Source organism: Bos grunniens, chromosome 6, assembly GCF_055505025.1.
Source record: "Bos grunniens cultivar Pamir isolate PY7600 chromosome 6, Bosgru_T2T1.0, whole genome shotgun sequence".
Lineage (NCBI taxonomy): Eukaryota > Metazoa > Chordata > Mammalia > Artiodactyla > Bovidae > Bos > Bos grunniens.
Window position 1 is genome coordinate 15,779,963 of NC_141170.1, and position 27,878 is coordinate 15,807,840.

At 43.7% G+C, this 27,878-nt stretch overlaps 1 protein-coding gene across 12 annotated transcripts in view; it reads right to left on the reverse strand.

The window, feature by feature from the left end:
* AFF1 (ALF transcription elongation factor 1) overlaps window positions 1–27,878 on the reverse strand; it is a 197,278-nt gene that overhangs the window by 162,729 nt on the left and 6,671 nt on the right. For 10 of the 12 annotated variants that reach the window (XM_086404864.1, XM_086404868.1, XM_086404871.1 and 7 more), the window contains one exon: window positions 21,263–21,336. In XM_086404864.1, the coding sequence (XP_086260990.1) occupies window positions 21,263–21,300 (38 nt within the window). In that variant the 5' untranslated portion in view covers window positions 21,301–21,336. Of the gene's footprint in view, window positions 1–21,262; window positions 21,337–22,481; window positions 22,560–27,878 lie in introns of those variants that run through there. The other 2 variants (XM_086404872.1, XM_086404867.1) reach the window with 2 other exon arrangements.

Genomic DNA, 27,878 nt, shown 5'->3' on the forward strand with positions numbered 1-27,878 from the left:
GAATTTAAGGGGGAAAAATGGGAATTTGGAAAGCCCAATGTAAAATTCAGCATAACTTACTAAGCATTATTTCCAGTGTATCACACTTTCATCCTGACCCCTCCTCCCAGAGGCTGCAGCTGCCAGGTGTGATGGGGGCATAGGACCCAACCTAACTGGTCTCCCCGCCTCTGGCCTCTGCCAGCTCCACTTTTTGCTGCCAAAGGAACCTCCCTACAGCAAGCACAGCCTGTGATTAACAGGACCAAAATGAAATCATTGTCCTCCTCCCTCCAACGCCTCCGTGCTGCAGAGCACTTCTTCAGGTCGATTGCAACATCAGGGCCAGATGCCTCAGGGGTGTCTCTGACCTCCCAAAACCAGTAAGTGTAAATCCTACAGCTTGGTCATTCCCAGTTTTCTTCCATCCCTTCCCTTCTTTCCATTTGCCCTGCTTTTACTCTCACTTCCAAAGCTACCAGGCAGGCTTAGCCTAGATCAGCTGTGACCAAGAGAATACTGGCAGCTACAACTAGCAATTTTAAATTGGCCAGGAGCCACATTAAAATCGTAAAAAGAAGCCAGTGCGGTAAATTCTAAGTATGTTTCATTTAAAACCAATATATCCCCAAAGTGTTTTCATTGTTTAACTTGTAACCAATCTAAATGATGAGATCTTTGACATTTTTCTCCAGACCAAGTCTTTGAAATCTGTGCGTACTGTGCATTTTCAGGACATCAGGACTGGTCTCTGTTCAGACCAGACACACTGCAAGGGCACAACAGCCACACATGGCCAGCAGCTATTGTGTTGAACAGTGACACGGAAGGCTTAGATGCAATGAACCCACTGCACCACTGCCTCCCTCTTTTCTCCTCTTGAAGATCCTTTAAGCGTTAGTTGCTCAGTTGCGTCTGACTCTGCGATCCCATGGACTGTAGCCTGCCAGGCTCCTCTGTCCATGAAGTTCTCCAGGCAAGCATACTGGAGTGGATAACCATTCTCTTCTCCAGAGGATCTTTCTAATCTAGGGACGGAACCTGGGTCTCCTGCACTGAAGGCAGATTCTTTACCATCTGAGCCACCAGGGAAGACTTTAATCCAGATGAAATAGACCATTCCCCCTAAACCTCTTTCCTTCCATGTCACTCCACTGGCTGTCCCTTGAGCAAGGCTTTTCCCCAAACTTCAATACCCCATTCAACTGCTACCTCCTTCATGAAGCCTATCACATACCCTCCCTTCCTAACCCATCTTTCTCTCCTTTGCACTTCCAGGTCATCTGTGCGTCTCTGTAACATCTGTGCTTTTGCCTGTCATACCCAACAGACTGTAAACTCCTTGAAGACTTAGTATTGCCGTAACTCTGAAAGAACACAGTGCAGTGTTTTGTTGTTCTTTTGTTTTTATTGGAGTATAATTGCTTTACCATGTTGTGTTAGTTTCTGCAGTATAAACTAACACTGTTGTGTTAGTTTCAGCTACATATATACATATATCCCCTCCCTCTTGAGCCTCCCTCCCACCCCCGCCTCCCATCCCACCCATCTAAGTCATCACAGAGCACTGAGCACCACTGCCTCCCTCTTTTCTTCTCTTGAAGATCCTTTAAGCATTAGTTGCTCAGTCATGTCCGAGTCTTAGCGACCCCATGGACTGCAGCCTACCAGGCTCCTCTGTCCATGGGATTTTCCAGGCAAGAGTACGGGAGTGGGTTGCCATTGCCTTCTCCCATCATATACTAGGAAATGGAAATTCTCTGGCTGGATAGCCTTATCTGTGTAACAGAGTGCTGAAGTGACAACTAGAAGTCAGGACCTGATCCCTACTCTGTAATGTTTTATGTTCCTGTTGGGTCCCCATATGGCTCAGTGGGTAAAGAATCTGCCTGCAGTGCAGGAGACCTGGGTTCGATCCCTGGGTTGGGAGGATCCCCTGGATGAAGGAAATGGCAACCCGCTCCAGTATTCTTGCCTGGGAAAATCCATGGACAGAGGAGTCTGGTGGGCTACAATCCATGAGGTCGCATGAGTGGGATATGACTGAGCAACTAAACCACTACCACCAAACCTTAGACTTTCTGTGTGAAATGAGAGGCAGAGACAGTTTCGCCTAAGCTGCTTTTGTTCATGCCCACAATGGAGACATTTAGTGCTACTCCTCTGATGAAAACACTCAAATGGTTTTCCAGTCTCACTTCCAATAGCTACCGGGGTCTCTACAATCTGGCCTCCTGCTAGCTCTCTCATCCAACCACACCCACCCCCCTCACCCTGGCTGCCTTGCAGAGTACACACTGTCTCAGGGTCTTTGCACAGGCTCCCTCTACCTGAAAAGTCTTCCCCACCCCCAACTTCCTAGTCTGGCCTATCTCCTTCAGGTCTCTGTCTAAATACTGCCTGATCAGAGAGCAGGCCTTTCCTGATGACCTAAAAGAAAATAGCATAACTTTCCCTCATAGACCCAACACTAATTACCCTCACCAATCCTGCTTTATAACCTGACCTGTTGCATATTTACTCTTTGTCTCCTATGGACATGAGCACCAGAAAAGTAGAAGCATGTGGGTTTTATTTACTGCTATAGCCTCATCTCACAGACCGATGCCTGGAATACAATGGGAGCACAAATATTTATTGGATGAATAAATGAATGTGTAATATTTTAATTTTCTTAAGGAAGTGGCAGGATGAGGGACCATTTGTTCAGTTTTTCAAATATTTCAGAAAACATTCATTAATATCTTAAACCTGACTACAAAATTAATATATGCACATCATGAATAAAAAATTATTCCACTAAGCAACCAGAATAATTCTATTCCCAAGAAAATTAATGTTGCAAGGGTTGGGGCTTGTCCTTTCAGATTCATTATAATGCATGTTTGTCTAGATAGATGCATGCATTCTCAGTCACTTCAGTCGTGTCCAACTCTTTGCGATCCCTTAACCATAGCCCACCAGGCTCCTCCGTCCATGGGATTCTCCAGGCAAGAATACTGGAATGGGTTGCCATTTCCTTCTCCAGGGAATCTTCCCGACCCAGGGATCGAACTCACATCCCTTATGTTTCCTCCACTGGCAGGGGCGGGGTACTTTACCACTAGAGCCACAGATAGAGCTCTATACTTCTAGCCATAAAAACAGACAATACCTTGGATTCTATTCCATAATTTACGTAGTATATCATGCTATGTTGATACACATAGAATTATCTGATCCTTTTTAATAACTACTCAGTTTTCTATTTCGTAGATCTAGCTAACGTAGAATCCAATCTCCTACCAAGGAACTCATTCGAGTGTCTTTCATTGCAATACAAAAAACAACCACTGCCACAACAACAACATACAATTCAGGCCAAATAATTCACCCTCTAGCTAAGACATGAGAATCTCACCTACATATCTGGAGCCAGAGCAGAAACCTACCCACATTAATGAAGCAACAGAGAGGCACTCCGTGCAGAGGGCACTGTGTGAGAGCTGAGGCCGATAAATGAGATCTTCTGCTTCTACCAAATGGCTCCTTCTCCCTCCGTTGATTCTGCAAGCACTTATGAAACCACAGATGATTCTGGGGCCCACCGTGCCTTCTCTCTGTCTTCTGTCCTTTTTCCACCTTCTGAGAGATGGCTGATCACAACCCAGACTAAGCCCCATGCAGACTTACTCCTACCAATTCTCCTTCACCCACATGTTATGCGAAAAGGGATCCATACGGGTCCCCCTGAGACCCTCCAGGGCAGACTGCATTTCCTGAACTGCCTTTGTAATTTACACAGCAGTTTCTCCCACTCTCCCATCCCCAGCAGCGGCTTTCCAGAACAGGATGTGGCTCGTAAATCTTTTCCCTCAGCTTACCTACCACCCACCGATTAGCTTATTTTCACAAGACCTGCCATTTCCCAGACTCCCCTAGTGTAAGCCTCCCATGGAAGGTCACAAGAGCATGGTTCCTAAGACAAATACTCTTCTGTTACCACTTCTACATGGAATCTAAAAAATAAAATGAATATACATGAGGAGGCAGAAACGGACTCACAGATAACAGAAGACAAACTTGTGGTCACCACTGGGGAGAGGGACGATGGGAAGCAAGATAGGGGTAGGGGATAAAGAGATAAAAAGTACTATGCATAAAACAGATGGGTAACAAGGTTGCAGTGTACATCACAAGGAAACACAGCTACTGTTCTGTAATAACTTTAAGTGGAGTATAATCTATACAAATAGTGAACCAGTATGTTACACCTGAAACTAATATCGTAAATAAATTATTCTTCTGTTGCTTAATCACTAAGCTGTGTCTGACTCTTTTGAGATCCCATGGACTGGAGCCTGCCAGGCTCCTCTGTCCAGGCTCCTCTGTCCATGGGATTTTCCAGGCAAGAATACTGGAGTGGGTTGCCATTTCATTCTCCAGGGTTATCTTCCCAACTCAGAGACTGAACCCACATCTCATGCATCCCCTACACTGCAGGCATATTCTTTACCACAGAGCCACCAGGGAATCACCTATGCTTCAATTAAAACAAACAAAAAAAGAAGCGTGGTTCTTGTGATGGGCAAAGACCGCAGGGAAATGTCATACACCTGCCATTATGGGTGTAGGAAATTCTACAAGGGGCTATGAAGGAATGTTGATATATTTAAAAGCATGTCGTAAATTTTCCAGAGAGAAAAACGTCAGGCAAACCACTAAGAGGCATTACCATTTCTTGATGGGTAGAGGCCAATTCTTATTATTTATCTTTAAATTATTTAATTAGTTCATTGAGTATCTTCTGAGTCTAGGTACAATGCCAGCCCTGGGAGGCACGAAGATGACAGCTCTTAATCATCTGTTCAATGATAGAATCTTGTAAGAAAGATAAATATAAAAGCAACTGAAGAAATAAATGACAAAATATTGTATCTTTGAGAGGCACAGGTCCATTAATGCTGGCAAGTGAGAGAAGAAGTTGCACAGAAGGGGTCACTGAAGCAGCAGCTGAATAGCATCAGATGCTCTGAACCACTAGGGTCTCTTCTCTTGGCCCGCAAGGTAATAATAGTTTCCTGGTTTTCCTCCCACTTCTCTGACGGTACCTTTCAATCTTCTTGAGCTTTCTTGCTGATTAGTTTCCTGTTCTTAGGCATTTTCACCCTCTTACTCTCCTTGGGAATCTCATGTACAACTCTGATTCAATTTCTACGGAATAATATACATCCTGAGCCCAGATCTTCTCCAGTGAGCTCCATTCTTGTATAACCAATTACCCACTTAACATTTCCACTTGCAAGAATTTTCACAGGCCTCTCAAACTACACTCTCCCCCAAAGAACATGTAGCATCATCTGTCTTCCTCATCACTATCATAGCATCTCCCAGGAACAAAGCCAAGAAGTTAGGACTTCTCTTGATCCTTCTCTTTTACACACCCTTTACATCCAACCACCTACATATCCTTTTGTTGCTGTTGCTGTTATTTCCCCCCAATTATCCAGAATCCAGTCTGTTCTCTCCATCTCTCCTGAGGGACTACTTAATAGGCCCCTCACTGGTTTCTGAGCTTCTACTTCAGCCACACTAAACTCCATTCCCCACTTAACAAGTAACCTTTGAAAAGCTAATCTACCATTAATCTACTTAAAATTCTTTGATGGTTTCCCCATAAAGTCGAATTTTTTAGCATGCCCCCCAAATCAGTTCCTGGGCCAGTGCTCCACGTTCCAGCAGCACTTAAGTTCACAAAGTTCCTTTAAAGAACCCTATGCTTTTTATCCAAATCTTCAGAAGTATAATTCCTTTCCACCTGGAATACATTTGTCTTCTCATTCTACCACCCAACTTTTTCAACTGATTAACTCCTCAACATACATTAATTTTCTGCCTAACCATCACTTCCTCCAAGAAGTCTTCCCTGATTATTCTCTAAATCTACATTTAGGTGCCTGCCCTTCCTTTGTGATAGTTTCAGTCGTGTCTGACTCTTTTCAACCCCATGGACTGTAGCCCACCAGGTTCCTCTGTCCATGGAATTCTTCAGGCAAGAATACTGGAGTGGGTAGCCACTCCCTTCTCCAGGGATCTTCCCAACCCAGGGATCGAACCTGGGTCTCCTGCATTGGCAGGCAGATTCTTTACCATCTGAGCCACCAGGGAAGCCGTTCCTATATGCTCCTGTAAAGCTCTGTACCTCCCTGACAGGACTTACAAATCAAGGAATGAATGAATGAAGCAGGGATGGGAGGAAGGCATAGCATATGCCAAGGCCTGGTATTTGAAACAGCAAGGTTTGTATATGGAATTGTGAGAACTTCTGTACAGCCAGGCAGCAGGGCTGGCAGAAAGACAGAAGTGATGGGAGATGAGGCTTTAAGACTGAGGGGGCTTTCCTGGTGGGGAACCACTGGTGGCTCAGTGGTAAAGAATCTGCTTGCCAAAGCAGGAGACAGGGGTTCCATCTCTGGTCTGGGAAGATCTCTCACTGCTGTGCAGCAACTATTGAACCTGTGCTCTAGAGCCTGAGTACTGCTTCTGTTGAGCCCATGTGCCGCAACTACTGAAGCCCGAGCACCCTAGAGCCCTTGCTCTGCAACAGAAACCGCCACAAAGAGAAGCCTGTTCATTGCAATAGAGAGTAGCCTCCACTCACCACAACTGGAGAAAGTCTGTGCAGCACTGAAGACCCAGCACAAGCAAAAAAAAAAAAAAAAGAAAAGACAAAGCTGAGGCCCAGAGGATCAGAGGATGGAGGATTTGAATGCTCTATTAAGGGATTCAATCTCTAAACTGTAGGTAATAGGAAGCCCTGCAGGTTTTTAAAGTAAGGAAGCAATGAACATAGGGGAAACCTAATATAATCAAGTTTCTCCCATTGAGGAACCATCAAGTTAGGCTGGGAGATAACCACTAGCACTTAGAGGCGGAGAGGAAACCACTCAGGGAAGTGATGGCACTCTGGAAGTAGCTCCTGGCACAAAAATCCAGAGATGGGAGGACGGGGGTGGGGCCGGGAGGGGTGGTGATTGTGCAGAGAACACTTGTGGCGTAAGGAGGAAGGGAGTCACAGACAGAGGTCTGAGAAGTGACAGCTTTTTATCAGGTGGGAAAAGAGGGAGTTTTACACAAAAGTGAAAGAGGCCCATCAGAATGGTAAGGAGCTTCCAAGCTAGGAGGCGTCCCCAAGAAAGGGTCAGGGAGGGAGGGGTGGAATATCCACATCGTATGTCCAATGTGCGGCACTCCCACACACTAGGTGCTCAGCATTTGCTGACGTGCATGTAAGTCTGCATATAAGTCCCAGATTACTAAGTCACTCTCTTCAGAAACTGTCACCTCGGGGAGATGGGGAAGATAAAAAGCACATCCACCCAAAACACAGTTTTATTAGATTTCAAAAAAACAAATCACACCCACTCCCTAATTCAAAGCATGCCAGGTGTGAACCCTTTTGAAAGGAGACCGCAACATTTTCTTCATACAAATTATTACCCTCTACTTTTTCACACTGGGCGTTTTAACATATCCTCTGTCTTCAGAGAGAAGAGAAATGTTGTTTCTCATGTGTAAAGGTCATCTGCGTGGGTGCAAGTAGGGGACGATGGTTCCAAGAATTGGGCAATGACAGACAAACGCTGATGGAGAAGATTGAGCAGGGGTGAGGGAAGGTAGATGCAAATACCCAGGAGCTGAAATGGGCACCTCTTAGAGGATCAACCAGCTGAATGGCTGAACCAGATAACTCTTTCTGTGCTGGTGCTCAGTTGTGCTCAACTCTTTGTGACTCTATGGACCATAGCCTGCCAGTCTCCACTGTCCATGGGATTTTCCTGGCAAGAATACTGGAGCGGGTTGCCATTTCCTCCTCCAGGGGATCTTCCTGACCTAAAGACTGAATCCATGTTTCCTGTGTCTCCTGCACTGCAGGCAGATTTTTAATCTGCTGAGCCATCGGGGAAGCCCTGAATTCACCAATGCCCACTAGCCACATAATGATTCCCCATGTTAATATTTCCTTTCTTGAGCCACAGTGGAGTATCTTTCTCCAAAACACAGCCAATCCTCCAGGTCCTCTGGAGGCACTGCTTTCCTGGACACAGATTTATGATGCCAAAGGAGGAGAGAAAACGTTCTCCCTATGGGCTACTCCACTTCTCCCTGGCTCCTGGGTTGAGAACTGACTCAGCAAGTACGTGTGTAGAGCCTCACACGTCTGTTTCAAAACAGATGAAAACATTGCTGCAAGATGACTTTGACAGATTAGCCTGAAAAGTGAAATACAGGTGACTTTTTAAGCATCATTGCTTATAAGGCTTGCTGTGCTTTGAAGCCATTTGTTTTTAAAAGGTCAACAAAGACAAATCGGTAGCAGTAAATTACTGTTTACACAATTCTGAAAACTTTATACACGGGCCTTAAAGTGTAGTTTTCAACACTTGGGTCAACAAGCCAATTGCCTCAATAGCTATGGGATCTCACAGAAACACCGAGTTAACCCATTAGTAATAGAGCAAGAAGTTTGGGCTGTTTTTCCAAGAAAGGGCAAATAAATACCCATTATAACCATCATCCATCCTCCATCCCTATGACAGCCATGACTACAACAGCCACAAAGTCAATCACTCATTAAATGGCTGGTTATTTGCAAAGCACAGAGATAATGCGCAAAGATTAAACAGACCTCCAGTGTGAAAGAAATATACAATTTACACAGATGTGTGATGTAACACTGAGACCGAGAGAAACAAGCACCAGAGGTCATACTGGCCGAGGCTTAATCAGCAGAGAGAAACCACACAATAATCTGAACAGAACTGTAATACAAAAAATGCTGGGGGACTCCCCTGGTGGTCCAGCGATTGAGAATTCGCCTTCCAATGCAGGGGACTCTGATCGATCCGTGGTTGGGGAACTAAGATTCCACAAGCCGAGGGGCAACTAACCCAGCCACAACTAACTACAGCCACAACCTGCAGCTAAAGAAGGCTGTACACCCCAACCAAGAGCCCCGGTACCACAGTGAAGACCCTGCGCAGTGCGCCCCACACACACACACGAAAATTAAACCGTGATGGGGAAAAGGCCTATCCTGGTAGCCCACTGGTAAAGAATCCACCTGCCAGTGCAGGAGACTTGGGTTCAATCCCTGGGTCAGGGAGATGCCCTGGAGAAGGAAATGGCAACTCACTCCAGTATTCTTGCCTGGGAAATCCCATGGACACAAGAGTCCGGTGGGCTGCAGTCCTCGGGGTCGCAAAGAGGCAGACATGACTTAGACACTAAACCACTGCCGCCGCCAGGGACTTTAAGAACATCACTGAGTTCAGGGACTTCCCTGGTGGTCCAGTGCCTAAGACTCCACATACCCCCAATGCAGGGGGGCCTGGGTTTGATCCCTGGTCAGGGAACTGTATCCCACATGCTGCTACTGAGGGCTCCTGTGCTGCAACTGAGATCCTGCATGCCATAGCTAAAGATCCTGCATGCCACAAGTGAAAGAAAAAAAGATCCCACATGCCACAACTAAGACCCAGCACAGCCAAACAAATAAATATTGGGGGGAAAAAAGAACATCACTGAGTTCAGATTCTCTGAGGCGGGTCAACAGAAAGGGAAGGAAGTGACTATTTATTAAATACTGATTCAGTGCAGGTACTAGGGGTTTAAAAAATACATTATCTCATGCAGTTCTCATTACATTATTTTACAGATGAAGGAAGTAAGAATTTGGGGAGGGTCAGTAAATTCCCAGCATTACACATCTAGTTAGGCCTCGAGTTCAAGCCCAACTCTCACTGACTTCAAAATGAACTCACTTTCCCTTAAACTGGGATGCCTCTACAGGTGAAAATTTAAGGGTGGAATCTCAGCGAGCCTGGAAGAAGTGTTCTACTCACCTGAATCCCTACTTTGAGTTGGCAGCAGGAGAACAGAGAAGAAAAGTAACATTGATATTAAAAATTTTTCCAAGTGTCTTCTCATTTCATTCATTGCCTTGACTCCCAACTCTTTGTCCTTCACAACGAACACATATTTTCAGACATGTTTTCTAGACAAATAAGGTATATTCCTTGCTCTCATTTATTAAATATTCTCTGTTCCTTTGAATATCAACACCTCCATTCTTAAATTAAGGGTGATTTCATATCTCAGTTATCAAGTGCAGAGGGCATGACATTTCTGCCGGATGTTAAAGATAATTTAAAAGGAGAACTGCTTCAGCTTCTAACGGCTGAGAGCTTGAGTTATGCACAGGGTCACCACCTGCCATGTGTGCAATGCTCTACAGACTGCAAAGTGATCCGGGGCAGAGCACACACGTCACCACCCCGAGAGCACAACAGCTCTAACTCGTCTCAGGATGCACACCACTTCCAGCTTTCAATTTTAAAATTAATCCATCCCTTTCTGGTCAGCAGCTCATGAGTCATCCCTATCCCTTGCCATCCTTCCTTGTCTCCACCCCACCTTCCACACCCCAGGAGAAAAACACTGGCTTTGAAGACGTCCCTGGCAGTCCACTGGCTGGAACTCCGTGCTCCCAATGCAGGGGGCCCAGGTTCGATTCCTAGTCAGGGAACTTGAACCCATATGCTGCAACTAAGACCCAGCACAGCCAAATAAAATAAACATAAGTTTTTTTTTTTTTTTTAAGATATTGGCTTTGGTCCTGCAGGAGAAGAGGATGCATGTTTCTCTGACTACTGGAGCCATGCTGAAGCCATCTCCCAGGAAGGTTTTATTTAGTACTCCTTTACAAAGTCAGAGGGTTTCCCAGGTGGTTCAGTGGTAAAGAATCCACCTGCCAAGCAGAAGATGTGGGTTCAATCCCTGGGTCGGGAAGATCCCCTGGAGAAGGAAGTGGCTGCCTACTCCAGTATCCTTGCCTAGGAAATCCCACGGACAGAGAAGCCTGGTGAGCTACAGTCCATGGGCCACAAGAGTTGGACACGACTTAGTGACTAAACAACAACGAGGCCAGAAAAGAAGGTCAACCAAGAGGATTTCTGGCCCAAGCCTCAGTTTCAAACCAGAGCTCATAAAGGACTTCCCTGCCACAGGCTTCTAGCAAGACAATGCAGAACAGGCTTGAAGTCTGCTGTTGGCATCTGAACTCACAAAGCCGTGTCAACAAGGAGCGTCCCCCCCATTCACACCACTCCATATCTCGGGGAAAGAAGTCCTTGGACATTCTCTTATCTCTACTTGAAAACGGCTCAGCTGGAAGAGAGCTCCTCTCTACCCCTCCAGCTGTGACCTCTGCTCCTTTCTCAAATCTTACAACTTGTTTAGAAGATATACTCAGAAGGTGATTACCAAACACTTGGGAAGTGAGTAAACACATTAGAATTCTTGGGTGCCCAAAGCCATACAGGTTCCACTTGGGTTACAAAGGGTCACTCTGGCCCCCCATCTATTTAAAATCTGGCTAAGGCTTGGACCGACTCCAACAAAGAAGCCAAGGGAAAGAACAGCAAGAGAGAGATAAGTTTGATGGGAAGATGGGGACGCTGGAAATAAAGTTTATTCGAAGGTGGACCTTCAGCTGCAGGGTTGAATTTAAAGAGCAGTTTCTAGATCTTGGGTCCATAAAATGCTAGATTTCTCGTGCTAATAACAGTGTTTTAATAGTATTGCTTTCAGTATAAATGGTGAACATGAAATGTTCAAATACTGTAATTTTGGTTCAAAGTTTCAATCCAATGCCAAGCCTCGTACTACAGAAATGAAAGGAGTACTAACTTGAAATGTAAACTTGAAAACAACAGTCTTTGGACTTCGGGGCAAAGTTCTAGGAATTTACTTTAAAACTGACCTCTTTCTGCCTTGCATGGGAGGAAGGCATTTTTCTCTTGATGCTGGGTGGGAAAAGAACAGAGGAGGGGTCTAAGCCCTCAGTCTCCCCTAGAGAAAGAGGGCTCAATAGTTTCTGCCCTGTTCCCCCTTCTGGCAACAAAAATAAAGCTGGAGCCAAGACTTCAGTCTTCGACCTCACAGGGTACCTGGAGGGGGGTGGGGGCCGGCGGTGGAGGGGAGGGCATTTTCGAACCCTGGGTAACACAGGCTGCCTCTCTGTAACCTTAACAAAGATCTCCAGTGCGAGCCGTCAAAATTCAAATGGAGAGCAGACCCATGGCTCTCCGCTAGGAAACCCTGTTTTCTTTTAATTAAAAAAAAAAAATGTCGAGGTCACCCCTCAGCTTTGTTTACAAGTAATGAGTCCAGCAGCCCCCATTAATCACCCCTGGAGATTCTTTTACACTTTGATGTGAAAAGAGGCAGGGCCCATTGTGATGTCCACGACTCCAACAGCAGCCCTTTCACTTGCAAACGAAGCTTGGGCCCCCAGTAAGAACTGATTGTCAGAAAAAAATTCATTGCCTTTCCTTCCAGTGATTTATCAGAGATGGGGGGGAAAACGGTGGCTTTAAGACAACTTTCCGGAAAGGGTTCCCAGCACACCACTACTGCATTCTCAGCCTCCGCTGGTTCTTTCTGCCCCGCATGCCCACTTCTCAGAGCCTGGGAAAGGCAACTTTCTTCTCTGGAAGCCATCTCATCTGGGGGAACTTTCCTTCCCTCTCCTGCAAGCTTTCCTGGGGGCCTGAGCTGGGTGTGCTCAGTCGTGCCCGACTCTGCAACCCTGTGGACTGCAGCCGGCCAGGCTCCTCTGTCCCTGGGATTCTCCAAGCAAGAATACCGGAGTGGGTTGCCATTTCCTCCTCCAGGGGATCTTCCTGACCCAGGGATCGAACTCCTGTCTCTTTCATCTCCTGCACTGGCAGGAGGGTTCTTTACCACTAGCGCCACCTGGGAAGCCCTTCGGCGGGGCGGCGCGGGGGGAGCCTAATGGTACTTAACCATTCTGGTGTCTCCAGAACAAGGTTGATACCAGCACCTGGTTTGCCCATAACAGACCAAGACCATCTCAATAATTAAGGCACAAGGCATCCGTTTCCCCCATCTTTACCAGTCTCTTACATTAAAAGGAAAGAGGATTAAAGATTTCTCTAAGAATCTGAGGTGGTAGTCAGAGGAAGGTTCAACAGAAGGACTAGGAAGATTTTTTTTTTCCAAGTAAACTTTTAAAATTAGAATAGAACGTGCATTGTATAAAGTGCTCGGCTCACACATGTTATTTTCACCAGGTGACATTCCCCTGTAACTGGCACGCAGATCCAGTCATGGAAAAACAGCACCACTCTTGGGCTAGACAACCCTTTTGAGCAGAAAGACTATGTCAAACGTGTAACTGAGCTTTAGCGCTCACTCCATTCTACAGGGAATACCTGGGACAGAAGCATGTAATTCTCAGCACCAGAGACAAAAGGAGACAGAAAAATATTTGTGGTGAGGGCCATTCTGAGTACAGTACAGTGTGGAGCAGCAGCCCCGGCTCCATCCAAGAGACTGTGACAAGGACAGTCTCCCCAGACACTGTCAGATGCGCCCCTACCCCCACCTCCAGGGAACACAATTATTCCAGGTTGAGAACCACTGGTCTATAAGAACAAAAACACATTAAGAGAAGCAGTCAGATAAATCCACAAAGTAAAACATACATTCAACTCAGTTTCCTCAAACAGTCAACTCCACCGTCTGCCCCCCACCCAGCATCCCCACAAAATAAGCAGGGTAAATGCTCTGGGTTAAGACGTGACAAAACCTAACACAGTATACAGGCTTCCCAGGTGGCTCAGCAGTAAAGAATCCACCCGCAATGCAGGAATGCAGGAGATGTGAGTTCAATCCCTGGATTGGGAAGATCCCCTGGAGAAGGAAATGGCAACCCACTCCAGTATTCTTGCCTGGACAGAGGAGCCTGGCAGGCTGCAAGTCATAGGGTAGCAAAGAGTCAGACATGACTGAGCGCACGCCCGCGCATACGCACACACACACACAACACAGTCAGCATTTTAGGGAACCCTTAGCAACTAAAAAACAACAGCAAGGCAGGATACGCACTTGGATTTGACTGAGTCAGGATGTAAACAACTTGAACAGACATTTTAAAACAATCCGAACAGTGTGGAGACGGGCTAATTCATAGATGAATTTAAAATGTAATTTTATTAGGAAAGAGACTGGCACACAATTATGTAGGGAAAGAAATCCCCCTTTTAAAGGAGACGCACATAAGGTAAAGCCAAAGTGAAAAAACAGATGTCTGGGATTGGCTTTAAATCACTCCAGCAAAGAACAAAAGGAAAAGGATACATTTTTTTTTCCTTTTAAGTGTGGCAAAATATTGAGAAATGTTAAATCTGGAGAAAAGGCTATTTGAAAGTTAATGAAATATTCTACTTCTACCGTCTATAATAAAATTTTTTCTTTCCAAGTGAAGGAAAAAGAGTGGAGGCAAGTATGATAAGATCTATACTAAGTTAGGTTTTCATGCCCAGTCAGGGCCAATATTCTTTATTGCTGTTACAATGCACAAAATTTCTGTCTTTCTCTTGCCCCTTCATCCCATTTCCCTCCTTCCCAGTCTCCCTCTTTCTCTTTTCCTTCAGATTGTCTCCCCCTTAATAAGAAGTCTGGGACCACCTCATGCTTTCAGTAGCTTTAATAAGACCTGTTCACTTAACTCTGTCTATTATAACATCTTACCTATATAAACACATACAATCCAATGTCTGAAATCATTTTAAAGCAACAGAAACGGTGACACTCTGCCTTTCAGGTTAAGAAGAAAGTATTATCTGATGAAAAGCATCAAAACTTGGTCAAAGGCAGAAATTGCTTAATAATATGTTAAATGTTGTTTGGTAGAGAAAAATTTTCCACCAAAATAAACCAATTGCTCCAGCATTCCCTATAGCTTGATTCACACATTCAACTATTAATTTCTCCAAGCTTTTTCCTCCTCCAGTACAAGGAGCCAGATTACCATCTAATCTAACTACATTACAGGGCTATCATGAGAGACAGAAAACAAGACTCAGATTCTGAAATAATGTCCTCCAGGCTTCTGAAAAAGAGGAAACTGAAATATTCATCTTAATCCTGTTCCACATATTCCCAAGGAGGCTGATGGCTACTGCTTTAGAAGAGAAGCCTACAAAAAAGAAAAAGGTTCTTCCCCAAATCAGGATAGTATAAAATTAGTATTCATACAAAGATGGTAAGAAAAGTGAAAGTGATAGTCACTCTGTCGCGTCCCACTCTCTGTGACCCCCACGGAGCCCGCCAGGCTCCTCTGTCTGTGGGATTCTCCAGGCAAGGATACAGGACTGGGTTGCCAAGCACTCCTCTAGGGGATCTTCCCAACAACCCAGGGATGGAACCCATGTCTCTTTTGTCTCCTGAATTGGCAGGCACATTCTTTATCACTAGCGCCACTTGGGAAGCCCTATTCCTGGAGTAGCTCACAAAGGAATCCTTTCCACCCAAAGAGCTGCCTCTAAACAAAGTCTTTCTCTTTTGAGGTAGAGTTGTGGAAGGTACTTATTCTCCTGAAACCCAGCTCCCTACTAGTATCACCAGAGCAAGAGAATTAACGATTCATGAAGGAGTTTATCCCAGGCGCTGGGATAAACACTTTACATACATTATTCTTGGTATCCTCATCTTAATGAGGCTTAAAAGTTGAGCCATTTGTCCAATGTGTCAGAGATCTAAACACAAGTTACCCAGCCCTGGAGTCCCACACGCAAGTCTGCTACATCACTTAGGCAATACAAAATCAACTGGACTTTTTTTTTTTAGATAAATTGTCCTCTATATTTATTCATGGCTGTGCTGGGTCTTCACCTCTGCTCAGGCTTTTTCTCTGTTCACAGAGAGCAGGGCTACTCTCCAGTTGCAGTGCACTGGCTTCTCTTGTTGCAGAGCATGGTCTCTAGGGTTCGTGAGCTTCAGTAGTTGAAGCATGTGGGCTCAGTAGTGTGTCTCCCAGGCTGTAGAACACAGGCTCAATAACTGCGATGCGTGGGCTAAGTTATTGCTTGGCACATGGGATCTTCCCGGACCAGGGATCAAACCCGTGTCTTCTGCATTGGCAGGCGGATTCTTTACCACTGAGCCACCAGGGAAGCCCCTCAACTAGATTTTACTGGTGAAAGTACTCAGTACGTCTGCAGCTGAGTCTCCCCCACTCCCCACCACACACCCACTCCCCACCAAATTTAACTGTCCATTTGGGAAATAACTAATTCTGAAAAAGATTTCCTCAGGCCTGAGATAAGTCTGAAACCAAACTCTTTTAAACCCATCAAACCGAATGACTCCTCTTAAACTATATATGACAACGACACACGACGAGCAACCATTTTCTAAAATAAAGGGAAACCATGCATTCTGTATAAGAAACATTATTGCGCTTATAAATCAGGCCTAAAACAACTTGCTGGGGAAACACAGGAAATTTCACAATTCCAGGTGTGGATTATTTACAATGCCCAGGCCAATCACAGTTTCAGGAAAACACAGCTTACAGCCATTAATCTCTCCAGTGAGCATCTGGAAGTCAGGCCCCTGATTTACTCACACAAAGAAAATCTGTCCATATAATAGGTGTTAATCAGCTTAACACCTTGTAGCTTCCTCACTAATTGAGGGCTCCCCTCAATTAGGAAAGGTAAACGTTATTTCAGACTCTCCTGGGGAAGGAGAGCGTGCAAGAGTATAGCATTATGGTTCAGGGTTCACAAAATGCAATCACTCAAATCTTTCCCCCAAACTGACAAGCATATCAGCAGATTTCCTAACACACACTGAAGGGAAAGAAGGGGGACTGGGTAGTGACCTTGCAAAGGGGCATGTTCTCTCTTTCAACAAGGAGAAAGAAAAGTAATTTGAAACTCCAGGAAAAATAAAAACACCATCCAAAGATGAGGCAATTTAAAATGTGGCATGAATTTGAGCAATTCACTCAGCTATAGGTGTTCACTTGTCCTGATCAATATCAAATGTGTCAAGTGGTACTTGGGTTGACTTTGAACCCATAGAGAAGAAATAAAACCCTAAACGCTATTTTGCTTCCCAATCAAAATAGTGTAAATAGTGCTTCTTGGTTTTTCAGCTTTTATTATTAAAAGACAGAGCTTGCAAAAGCACAGATGCTTATAAAATGTGCTGTCAACCTGGACAATTTAAAACTAAAAGCAGGGGACTTCCCTGGTGGTCCAGTGGTTAAGAATCCACCTGCCAATACAGGGGACATGGGTTCGATCCCTGGTTTGGGAAGACCCCACGTGCCTTGGAGCAACTAAGCCCATGTACCACAACTACTGAGCCTGCAGGCCCTAGAACCCATGCTCTGCAACAAGAGAAGCCACCACAGTGAGAAGCCCGAACACCACAACTAAACAGTAGCCTCTGCTCTCCACAACTAGAGAAAGTTCTTGCACAGCAGCAATGACCCAGCGCCACCAAAATAATAATTAAAAAAAACCTAAAAGCAGAGCTAACAGTTGGAAGGTAGAGGAGAGAGAAGTGGAAAAGAGTAAGGATAATTATACTATCAGATTAGACAATGAAAAGTTGATGGAAATTTTTAAAATTTTAATACTGATTATATAGTAAAATATAGTATATTCATTTAATATGCCTTATTATAAAGGCATATAAAGATATATAAGTTTGTGAAATAAAAGAAAAATGACAAACATCTTTTTGCCTATTCATACTGTTCATGGGGTTCTCACAGCAAGAATACTGGAGTGGTTTTCACTTGAGGACCACATTTTGTCAGAACTCTCCACCATGACCTGTCCGTCTTGGGTGGCCCTGCATGGCACGGCTCATAGCTTAATTGACTTACACAAGTCCCTTCGCCTGACAAGGCTGTGATCCATGAAGACCGGTGTGCTGCTGTCCATGGGGTTCCAAAGACTCAGACATGACTTAGTGACTGACTGACAATAACATAAGCATCGAAACTGAATAGACACCAAAAAGAATACACTACTTGATTATTTTAAAATAAAAATCGAAAGCAGGCATAGAAGTGAGAATAGCGGTAGGCTTTGAGAGAGACAGTAGCTAAGAGCAGACAGGAGGGGCTCCTGGGGAGCTGGTATTGTTGTTGCTTGATCGGTTACACAAGTGTGTTCACTTTGTGAAAATGCATTGAACTGTACTCATAGTGTCAGCCCTTTTCAGTTTGTTACACTCCAATAACAATTTTTAGAAAGAACAAAAAGGGGAGGGGAAAGAAGGGGAGGAGAAATATAAGTACATCAGACTGAGTACCATCAAATGTTGATAAGTCTGGGAGCCAGGGGAATAAGCTTATTTGTAAGAACTAAAACAAATATTGTCTTTACACATGATATTAATATTCTGCCATGCTGATGACTTCTGGTAGCCCTGAGCAGACTAAGGATTCACACTCAGACGTCTATTTAGTTTGCGCAATTAACACCTGCCTGCTCAATACACGTCTATTTCCTTTAAAATATGTGCTAGTCCTGGACCAGTTTCACGTGAATTTGTTTTTTGGGAGGGATGGAGAAGGCTCTTCAGAGTCCCTTGGGCTGCAAGGAGATCCAACCAGTCCACTCTAAAGGAGATCAGTCCTGGGTGTTCTTTGGAAGGACTGATGCTAAAGCTTAAAACTCCAGTACTTCAGCCACCTCATGCGAAGAGTTGACTCATTGGAAAAGACTCTGATGCTGGGAGGGATTGGGGGCAGGAGGAGAAGGGGATGACAGAGGATGAAATGGCTGGATGGCATCACCAACTTGATGGACATGAGTTTGGGTAAACTCCAGGAGTTGGTGATGGACAGGGAGGCCTGGCGTGCTGTGATTCATGGGGTTGTAAAGAGTTGGACATGACTGAGCGACTGAACTGAACACGACAAAACATTTAAACAAGTGAGCTATTTGGTATATGCTAAAAATAGAGCTCTATTTAGGATTTCCTCTAACTTACTACTTGTACTGGGTTATTAAAAGGACCACATCAGGGAGTTCAAGAGCTGAAAAGACAAATGTAACAAATAATAAAAACAGCTCTGTAATTGCTAGAATGCTACTACAAAGGGCAATTAGCTAGTCTAACAATTAGCAACAACAGAAAACAAATGTAAATAATGGAGTACCAAATATCTTTTTTAATCTCGCCACTGATGATACTGTTCAGTGTTATTATAATTTATGATTCTTCTTCCAGAAATTACTCTGGATACAGTGTGAGTAATCAGAAATAGCTGAAAAATCATACCTCCAAAAAACCTTAGAAATTTAAAATTTCTTCACCCCGATACATTTTCATTAACCTGATATTTAGATTCCTTTGTAGAAAGACCCAGTTTTCATATTCTATAGAATTCAACTCTTAATTGATTAATTCAAACTCCAATCAAGATGCCAACAATTTTTCTAGAAAATGACAAACGACTTCGGAGTACATGTGGAAATGTAATCAGATGTGACTAGCCATAAAAATTCTAAAAATGAAAATTACTGACAAAGAATCTGCCTAAATATTAAAATCTATAAAAACACTGAAATAGTACAGCACCGTTGGCAGAAGAGACAACTGATGGCACAAAAGAGTTCACCAACAGACTCAAGAATGTGATGGGTTTTGGACATGGCATTCAAATCAGTAAAGATAGATGATTTAATAAATTATGTTGGAACAACTGGCCAGCCTTTTGCTTAAAAAAAGGCTAACATCCCCCAGACTTTTTCATTTTCCTATTAATACGGAAATTTACAACACACACTTTACACTAAAATCAATTACAGATGGATCAAAACACTAAAAAGTCAATGATCTAAAGTGGGCAGCAAATGAAGAGGGCAAAGCATCTAACTCGTCCGTGAACCCAGCTGTGTGGGAACTGTAGTGAACTAAAAAGGATCCGTGCTTCCCCAGCTTTTCATTCTTTCTTTTTAAACATCAAGTCTCCCTGGGGCAAGCTGACATAGCAGATGTCTGTCTGTCAGAGGAAATCAGGTGGGTGTTTGGGAGTTCTGGTTGGGGAGAACTAAGTCTCAGCACACCTGAAAAGTAATGGCACATCACTTGAGAAGTTTTGAATTAGAAAGCTCATGACTTCTCAAAAAGAGCAGGAGCTAGTTATTGATTCCATCTGACGGGTGGTCTATGGTAATGCAAACGCTGTGCTGTTAAATTTTTCAGGAGAAGATGGAAGTCTAGATTGTTACGTAAAAATCACTGGCAGATATATATATATATTTAGGACACTGCTAGAGGCCAAACAAAACCCATCTGTTGGCCAGATCTGCCCCACAGGCCACCAGCGTACAAGTTCTGATTTAAATGCAAAAAATGAAACCTTTCAAGTGCCAGCCGAGAACACGTGACATTATTGTCTCAATTGTGGAATAGGAAAGACCTTGCGAAGCACAATCAAATCCAGAATCCATAAAATACCAAGACATTTAACTACATAACAATTTAAAACTTATGTGTAACTGAACATTATGAATAAGCCTTAAAAAAAAAAAAAAAAAGGATGCTAACAGTTTCCCCTCTGGCTCTAGCAGCACATGGACTGTGTAGCAGCCTGGGCCACGTGCCTTCCTCTGTGGGGGAGGAGAGTGCACCAAGTTCAACACCAGGACGACGGGGACCACTGGAGTGCAGGAAGAGCTTCCTAAATGAGCCAGAAAGGAGGAGGAAGTAGGAAAGCACCAGAATGGTCCAGAGCCACAGTCCCCATCATCTATTACTCAAGAAATATTAACTGAGTATGTTTGAGTCTACAGGTCTCCTACTTTCATAGGTATTTGAATATCTAATAGTATACATAAAACTGATCAGGGATATTAAGAATTCCTTCTGAATAGCAAATTGGTTATTCTTAATAACCGCTTCACAATATAAATACGCTGCCTGCAAGGAACCCTGATCATATGCAATACACAAGAAGGCAGTCAACTATGTGTACAGAGTTGGAAGGAGAGATGTTGATTGTTAAGTATATCTGACAGAATTCCCTCCTCCAAGCCTCTCACAACAAGGCCGATTTCCTCATATCTGTTTCAGCACAAACCAAACAGGTGCACATTTTCCCAAATCAGTGTGACCTGGGCCAGTTCCTCGAACATAGAATTAGGATGCTTGATCTAATATAATATCACATCCACATGTTAAAGAAATGAGTTACAAGACTAAGAGAGTACTAGATTTAAAGAAAATATGTAGCCAGTCTAACAGGTTTGATTTCATCCAGAGAAGACAGAAATTTTCACACCTTTTCCTGCACCAGAGAGTCCATAGGTCACAAAAATAAAAAGGACCAACCTTATTCTTTGAAAAATTGATTATAAAATTCAACATCAAGGTATCTTTGCATCATGGACCTCATGGTTACCTGTTGCTGCTGCTGTTGACTCTTTCGGTAAACGCCATTGCTGCCAATTAGTGGAAAGCGATGAGTCTGCTCATCTGAAAAAGAAACAGCAGCCTGTGAACATCAGCACATAAATAACTAAACTAACTGGTACACCTAAACTGGAAGGCATCTTACTAGACACAGAACTCATAGCTCTCATTAGAATAACAGACTGGTTCTTCACCAACTCTCAAATCGTGTGAACAAACCGGCCGGCGTATACCAAAGGCCAAATGCATTTTTAATTTTAAGCCTGAAAACAGTTTCAGCCAGGAAAGATATGTGCACATGTATGTTTATCATGAGGCGGGAGAAAGGAAATAACATTTCCCCAGTGTCCAGTTTGTGCCAAGCCTTTAAAAATGACATTTCATGTAAACATTACAATACACTTGCAAGGTACATACTAATACCTCATATACTAAATAGCCCATTTTATATATAAGAAAAGTGAAACTCAGTTTTAAATAATTTGCCTAAGGTAATAGGTTGTGTCAACAATCTCACTAGAATCAAAAGGGGGAAAGGGAAAAGTATAGACAAGAAAGAAAAGTTGATCTTCAAGGCTAAATAAAAAAGTGAGCCCAGTAAAAGCCAATCTTGAGATTTTACTTCCACTCATAAAAGCCACTTAACCCCAAAGCAATTCTGGAGAGTTCTCTTAAAACAGTACTGGTTTAAAAAAAAAAAGTTGTTATCCAACCTGGGCAGACTGGCCTTGGTACCTATCTTGTATATCTCTAGTAACAACCTTTCTCTCTGTGTCTAACACCATCAACAGCTGTTTCCTTTTCCCTTTCTTGTGTGTATTTGTAAATTTACTGCTCTTATCCTAACTTGCTTTAAATAGTTTCAATTTTTTTCAAACATCCTTAAGGCAAAAGGGTATGTTACTAAATTATCTTAGTACCAATTTAACAAACTATCTGATACAAATGGAAATAAATACAGATGTTAAATTTGTAACAACTTTTAGAGTGCCTGCTACTTTAAGAGATTAACTGTCATACTTTATGCCTGAGGCTGAAGAAATACTAGAACTGAGTCCCTCAGCTCTACACTGACTCTTGATAAGGTCTTTTATCTCCCCTCTCCATGACTACAATGTTTCCTTATTAGTAGATAACCATTTGTCAGTCTATCTCCTGCCCCAGAAAGAATGCAACATAGATGCTACAAACATTCTAATCAGACTCACCTTAGCAGAGCTCTAAAATTTTGAAGGTCAAACATGCTTTGGAGTAGGACACTCCTGCTGGCTATAGTGGCCCTAGGCAAGTTTTCTAAATTCTCCAAATCAAATCCCTATCACCACTCCCCTTTAAAGAAGGTAAGTAAAGTCACTCAGTTGTGTTCAACTCTTTGAGACCCAGTGGACTGTAGCCCACCAGGCTCCTCCATCTGTCCGTGGGATTTTCCAGGCAAGAGTACTGGAGTGGATGGCCATTTCCTTCGCCAGGGAATCTTCCCAACCCAGGGATTGGAGAACCCGGGTCTCCAGAATTGTAGGCAGCTGCTTTTACCGCCTGAGCCACCAGGGAAGTCGGAATAGAGTCCATGATGATTGTTCCCAAAACAGTCCTCCCAATGAAGATGCCCCACCTGTTAGCTGCTTAATAGCCAAGAGCACCCGCCCCAGGGCTGACTGCTGCACAAAGGAGGTGGGGAGCGAGGCTATTGAGGGAGTCTCACGGGCTCAGAGCGCCTGCAATGCGGGAGACCTGGGTTCGATCTCTGGGTTGGGAAGATCCCCTGGAGAAGGAAATGGCCACCCACTCCAGTACTCTTGCCTGGAAAATCCCATGGATTGAAGAGCCTGGTGGGCTACAGTTCACAGGGTCAGCAAAGAGTCGGACAAGACTGAGCGACTTCACTTTCACCTAACAAAGGTTCTGAGTTTCCTAGTTTGTTCATTTACTCACTGGGCCAACAAAAAAAAAAAAATTTTTTTTTAAGATTTTTGGGGTGTGGACCATTTTTTAAAAGTCTTTACCGAATTCATTACCATATTGCTTCTATATTTTTTTATATTGTTTTATATTTTGGTTTCTTAGCCAAGGGGCATGTGGGTCCAAATCCCCTGCATTGAAAGTCAAAGTCCCCACCCCTGGACCACCAGGGGAGCCCCCTGAGCCAACAAATATTTCCTGGGCATCTACTGTAAGAAGAGGAGAGTGAAGGAAATGGGCACTTATCATCACTGAGCTTACAAACTACAGAAGGCGAGCAAAGATGAAGCATTCTATACAGATGTTCCACTTGAAAAACTGTCATAGAAGAAAACTGAGAAGTGCAGAGGGCCAGAGAGGAAACGAGGTAAGGTGCTGCACTTTTATATCAAGTGGTCAGAGAAGGAAACATCTCAGCAAGGGCTTAAAGGAAGTAAGGAGCAAGCCGTGCTGAGCTGTAGTAAAAGATGGCTAGCACTCAGGGTGATGAGGTGTCAGGGCTCATGTTCGTCAATGGTAATAAATGTACCACCCCAGTGGGAGATGCTGAGTGGAGGAAAGCTGGGGGTGGTGCCGGAGACAGGGAGGTCTATGAGCAATCTCTGTGCCTCCCACTCAGTTTTGCTATGAACTTAACTGCTATAAATAAATAAATAAAGCCTTTCTTTTAATGGTCCTAGTGGAGAAGGAAATGGCAATCCACTCCAGTATTCTTGCCTGAGAGATCCCATGCACAGAGGAGCCTGGTGGGCTACAGTCCATGGGGTCAAAAAGAGTTGGATAGGACTGAGCAACCAAAGAAAATCATCCTAGGAACTGTGAGATGTCCAAGACAGAGGGAGTCAGCTGAATCCCGGGTCTCACAACTGGTTTCTTAGGCAGGTGAGTGAAGTACAAAGTGAAAGAGGCATCCTCTGAGCGATCTGGCCGTAGGCACAACTAAGGACTTGAATGTGCAACTTAGATTCGTAACCCTGCTTGGTGGCTTGATCCCTTCCACAGAGGCAAGGGCAAGAAGGCCGCATCACCACCATGTCTTCCAGTAAAGACCAAATTCAGCCTATCCTTCACCAACTCCCAGAGCTTGCTCAAACTCATGTCCAGCAAGTTGGTGATGCCATCCAACCATCTTATCCTCTGTCGTCCCCTTCTCCTCCCACCTTCAATCTTTCCCAGCATCAGGGTCTTTTTCAATGAGTCAGTTCTTTGCATTAGGTGGCCAAAGTATTGGAGTTTCAGCTTCAGCATCAGTCCTTCCAATGAATATTCAGATACAAGGTTAGTTAGGTTAGAATGGAGGCTTACTGTGGTTAGGAAAGTTATGACCCTAAAGTGCTGCTAAGGAAGGTCACTAGTATATGCTTCAGTTAATGTCTCCTTCAAAGAATCTTTCTTAAAAATAGCCACATTTGTACAAGAAGGTTTCTCTAATAAAATGTTTGTAATAGCAAGGAAACTGGTAACAACCTAATACATACCAACACAGAAAGGGTAAATTATGATACATGAAACATGGTGACACGGTGTAACATCAAACAGGTTTATCCAAACAAGATGCTGAGCAAAATGTACACTGTGAGCCAATTTGCTTGAAAAGAAAATGTTTTCTTTTGATATTTATGCATAACACACACCCTTAACACACACACACTCAACTGTTGATAGTGGTTTCTCTGGAAAGCAGCACTTTCAGCTTTTATTCTGTATGCTATGAATCCTTTTATTATCTGCATAAACATTTTCTTCTTTAAGTATAATGGTTGGGGGTGGGGAATTTCCTGACCCATCAATACTGAAAATCAGGTCTTCCTGAAGTCTTCATACATTTTTATATTATTTTCACCAGATTATAAAGACAAAGCAGAAAAATAAGTGGGGGTGGGGGAGCCAGTTTAAAATCCTCCCATTAAAAAAAGTAGGTAAGGGACTTCCCCAGTGATCCAGTATTCAATGCAGGGGACATGGGTTCAATCCCTGGTCAGGGAACTAAGATCCCCCATGCCTCAGAGCAACTGACTGAACCATAACTACTGAACCCACATGTGGCAACTAGAGCTGGCGCTCCACAATGAAAGATCCTGAACGATGCAACGAAGATTCTGTGTGCCACATCTAAGACCCAACAGCCAAATAAATGAAATAATTTTTTTAAATGTAAAGCAGGTAAGATTCCAACGTGGCTCTATTTTAAAAATAGAGTAATGCTGTACAGCCAAAAAAAAAAAGGAAGCTTAAGCAAGACAGGTGATCACTTTGGGCAAATTAAGCTCTACCAGCCTCAGTGCTCCCACCTGTAAAATGGAAAAATGGCCTATTTTACAGAGTCACCAAGAACAGTGCTTTATAAATCTAGCTAAAATGCCCCGCACACTGACACATCATGGACATTCAGTACACAGCAGTTCTTATTTAAGTCAGCAATGTCGATCTTACCTTTTATGTAACTGACACAGACTGTTTCATGTAGACATGCACTCTGTCAGATCTATTTAAGTGACCCTTCCACAGTCCTTTCAGCCTCTTGCAATGCAAATTTATTCAGAAATAAAAATGTCACATACATCAAACTGCTTTTTCTCCCCAAAATAGAAGGAAAAACATTTCAAGTAAAAAAAAAAGTTGTTTTTTTTTTTGAAGTTTTACAGACACTCACACCATACACATATATAATTACAAGGAAAGAAGAAGAGGAATACAAAAAAAAAAGACTCAGGATATTTTCAAATATTCTGTTTTAGGGTTTTTTTTTTTTTTTTTTACATTTTATTTATATTTTAAATTTATTTTTAATTGGAGTATAATTGCTTTACAATACTGTGTTGGTTTCCGCCATGTATCAGCATGAATCAGCCATAGGTATATGCATGTCCCCTCCCTCATGAACCTCCCTCCGGTTTTAGGCCATTAAGTGCTTCCAAATCTAGCACAGTCCTGGGAACCTACTCTCAGGGGCCTTTGCGATGATGTGCTGCTGGTTTAAAGGCCTGCTTTGCAACCTCCTAGCTATATGACCTCAAGGTCTCAGCCTTCTTATCATTAACATGGAGCTTCCTAGGGGTTGCTGGAGGGTTAAATGAAATGGGTGTCATATTTTTAGCACAATGCCAAGCTCATGGTGAACATTCAATAGTAGTAGCTGTTCTGGTTATTTTTCTGCCAACCAAAGTACATGTTCAAGACAATCCATACATTAGAGAAGCTTTTCTACTGGACAAACAGCTGCTAAGTAGGTCTCAAAGCCCCATGACCATGACCCAGTTTCCAGAGAATATGAGGAAAACAACTGCCCAGAGGCCTGAGGATGTCTGGTCTGGTCTGCTCCCTGGTCAGCTTGCCTTCCCCTTTTCCACACATACCCTCCAGGAATAACAGCCTCTTGGTAACTGGCAATGTGTCAGCGGTGAGTCATGGGTCATACACTGTTTTCATCTGAATTCTCCAGAACTCTACCCCAAGCAGTTCATACTCTCAGGGCCCCCAACTGACATGATCGCCTACAGTTCCTTTAGCTCTCCAGTGCCACATGAAGCCCTCAGGACATTCATAATGTAACACGATTTCCCCAACGACCTCTTCTCCATTTCAAACCCTCTGTTTCAAGGCGGACACCGCCTTGAACAAGGTTCAGGCCCCAAACTCAAGTCCACATCCCACAGCCTGTTAGCTCCCTCCCATCGTTCAGCTCAAATAACACGTTCTCCAAGAGCCCTCCCTGAATGCAGCAGCAAATGTAGCACTGATGTGCCTGCAGCCAACCCATGCGCTATTTCATTATATTCTATATGGGTTCAGAATGTGTCTAGCTGCAAGTAATAATTGTTTAATTAACAGTGGCTTCTAATATTTCTGGACTCCCCTGGTGGCTTATTGCTAAAGAACCCACCCGCCAATGCAGGAGATGTGGGTTCAATCCCTAAGTTGGGAATATCCCCTGGAGAAGGAAATGGCAACCTACTCCAGTATTCTTGCCTGGAAAATCCCATGGGCAGAGGAGCCTGGTGCGAGCTACCATCCATGGGGTTGCAAAGAGTCAGACATGATTTGGCGACTAAACAACAATTTCTCCAGACCTTGATGCTGGGAAAGATTGAAGGCAAAAGGGGAAGAGGGCGGCAGAGAACAAGGCGGTTAGATAGCATCACCAGCTCAATGGATATGAATCTGAGCAAAGTCCGGGAGATAGTGAAGGACAGCGAAGCCTGGGGTGCTGCAATCCACAGTCAAACACAACTTAGAGATTGAACAACAGCAACAATAGCAAGTCTAAAGGAAGGTGGCTAGTGGTATAATTTTAGCCATACAATGAGGCCATTTGGAACTCTGGCTCTTCCTGCTCGGCCACATTTAGCGTGCTGTCTTTAGGCACATCATCTCTTTGTACAAAAAGGTTGCTGGTCATAACCAGACATCTTTTCAACATGCCAAGCAGGGTGTGGCTATGTCAGCCACATCAGGAAAGTCCTTCCCCAAACCTTTACTACCTGAAAACCAAAACGAGGTCACATGGCCTCCTCCAGCTTCAGAGGAAACAGGTAAATCAAGATACAAATTGTTATCACTGGCTGAGAACAAACATGATCTGTCACCTAAGGCTGCGCCCAGTTTAATCGCATGCATAATCAAGGTTCTCTTAGCAACAAAAAATG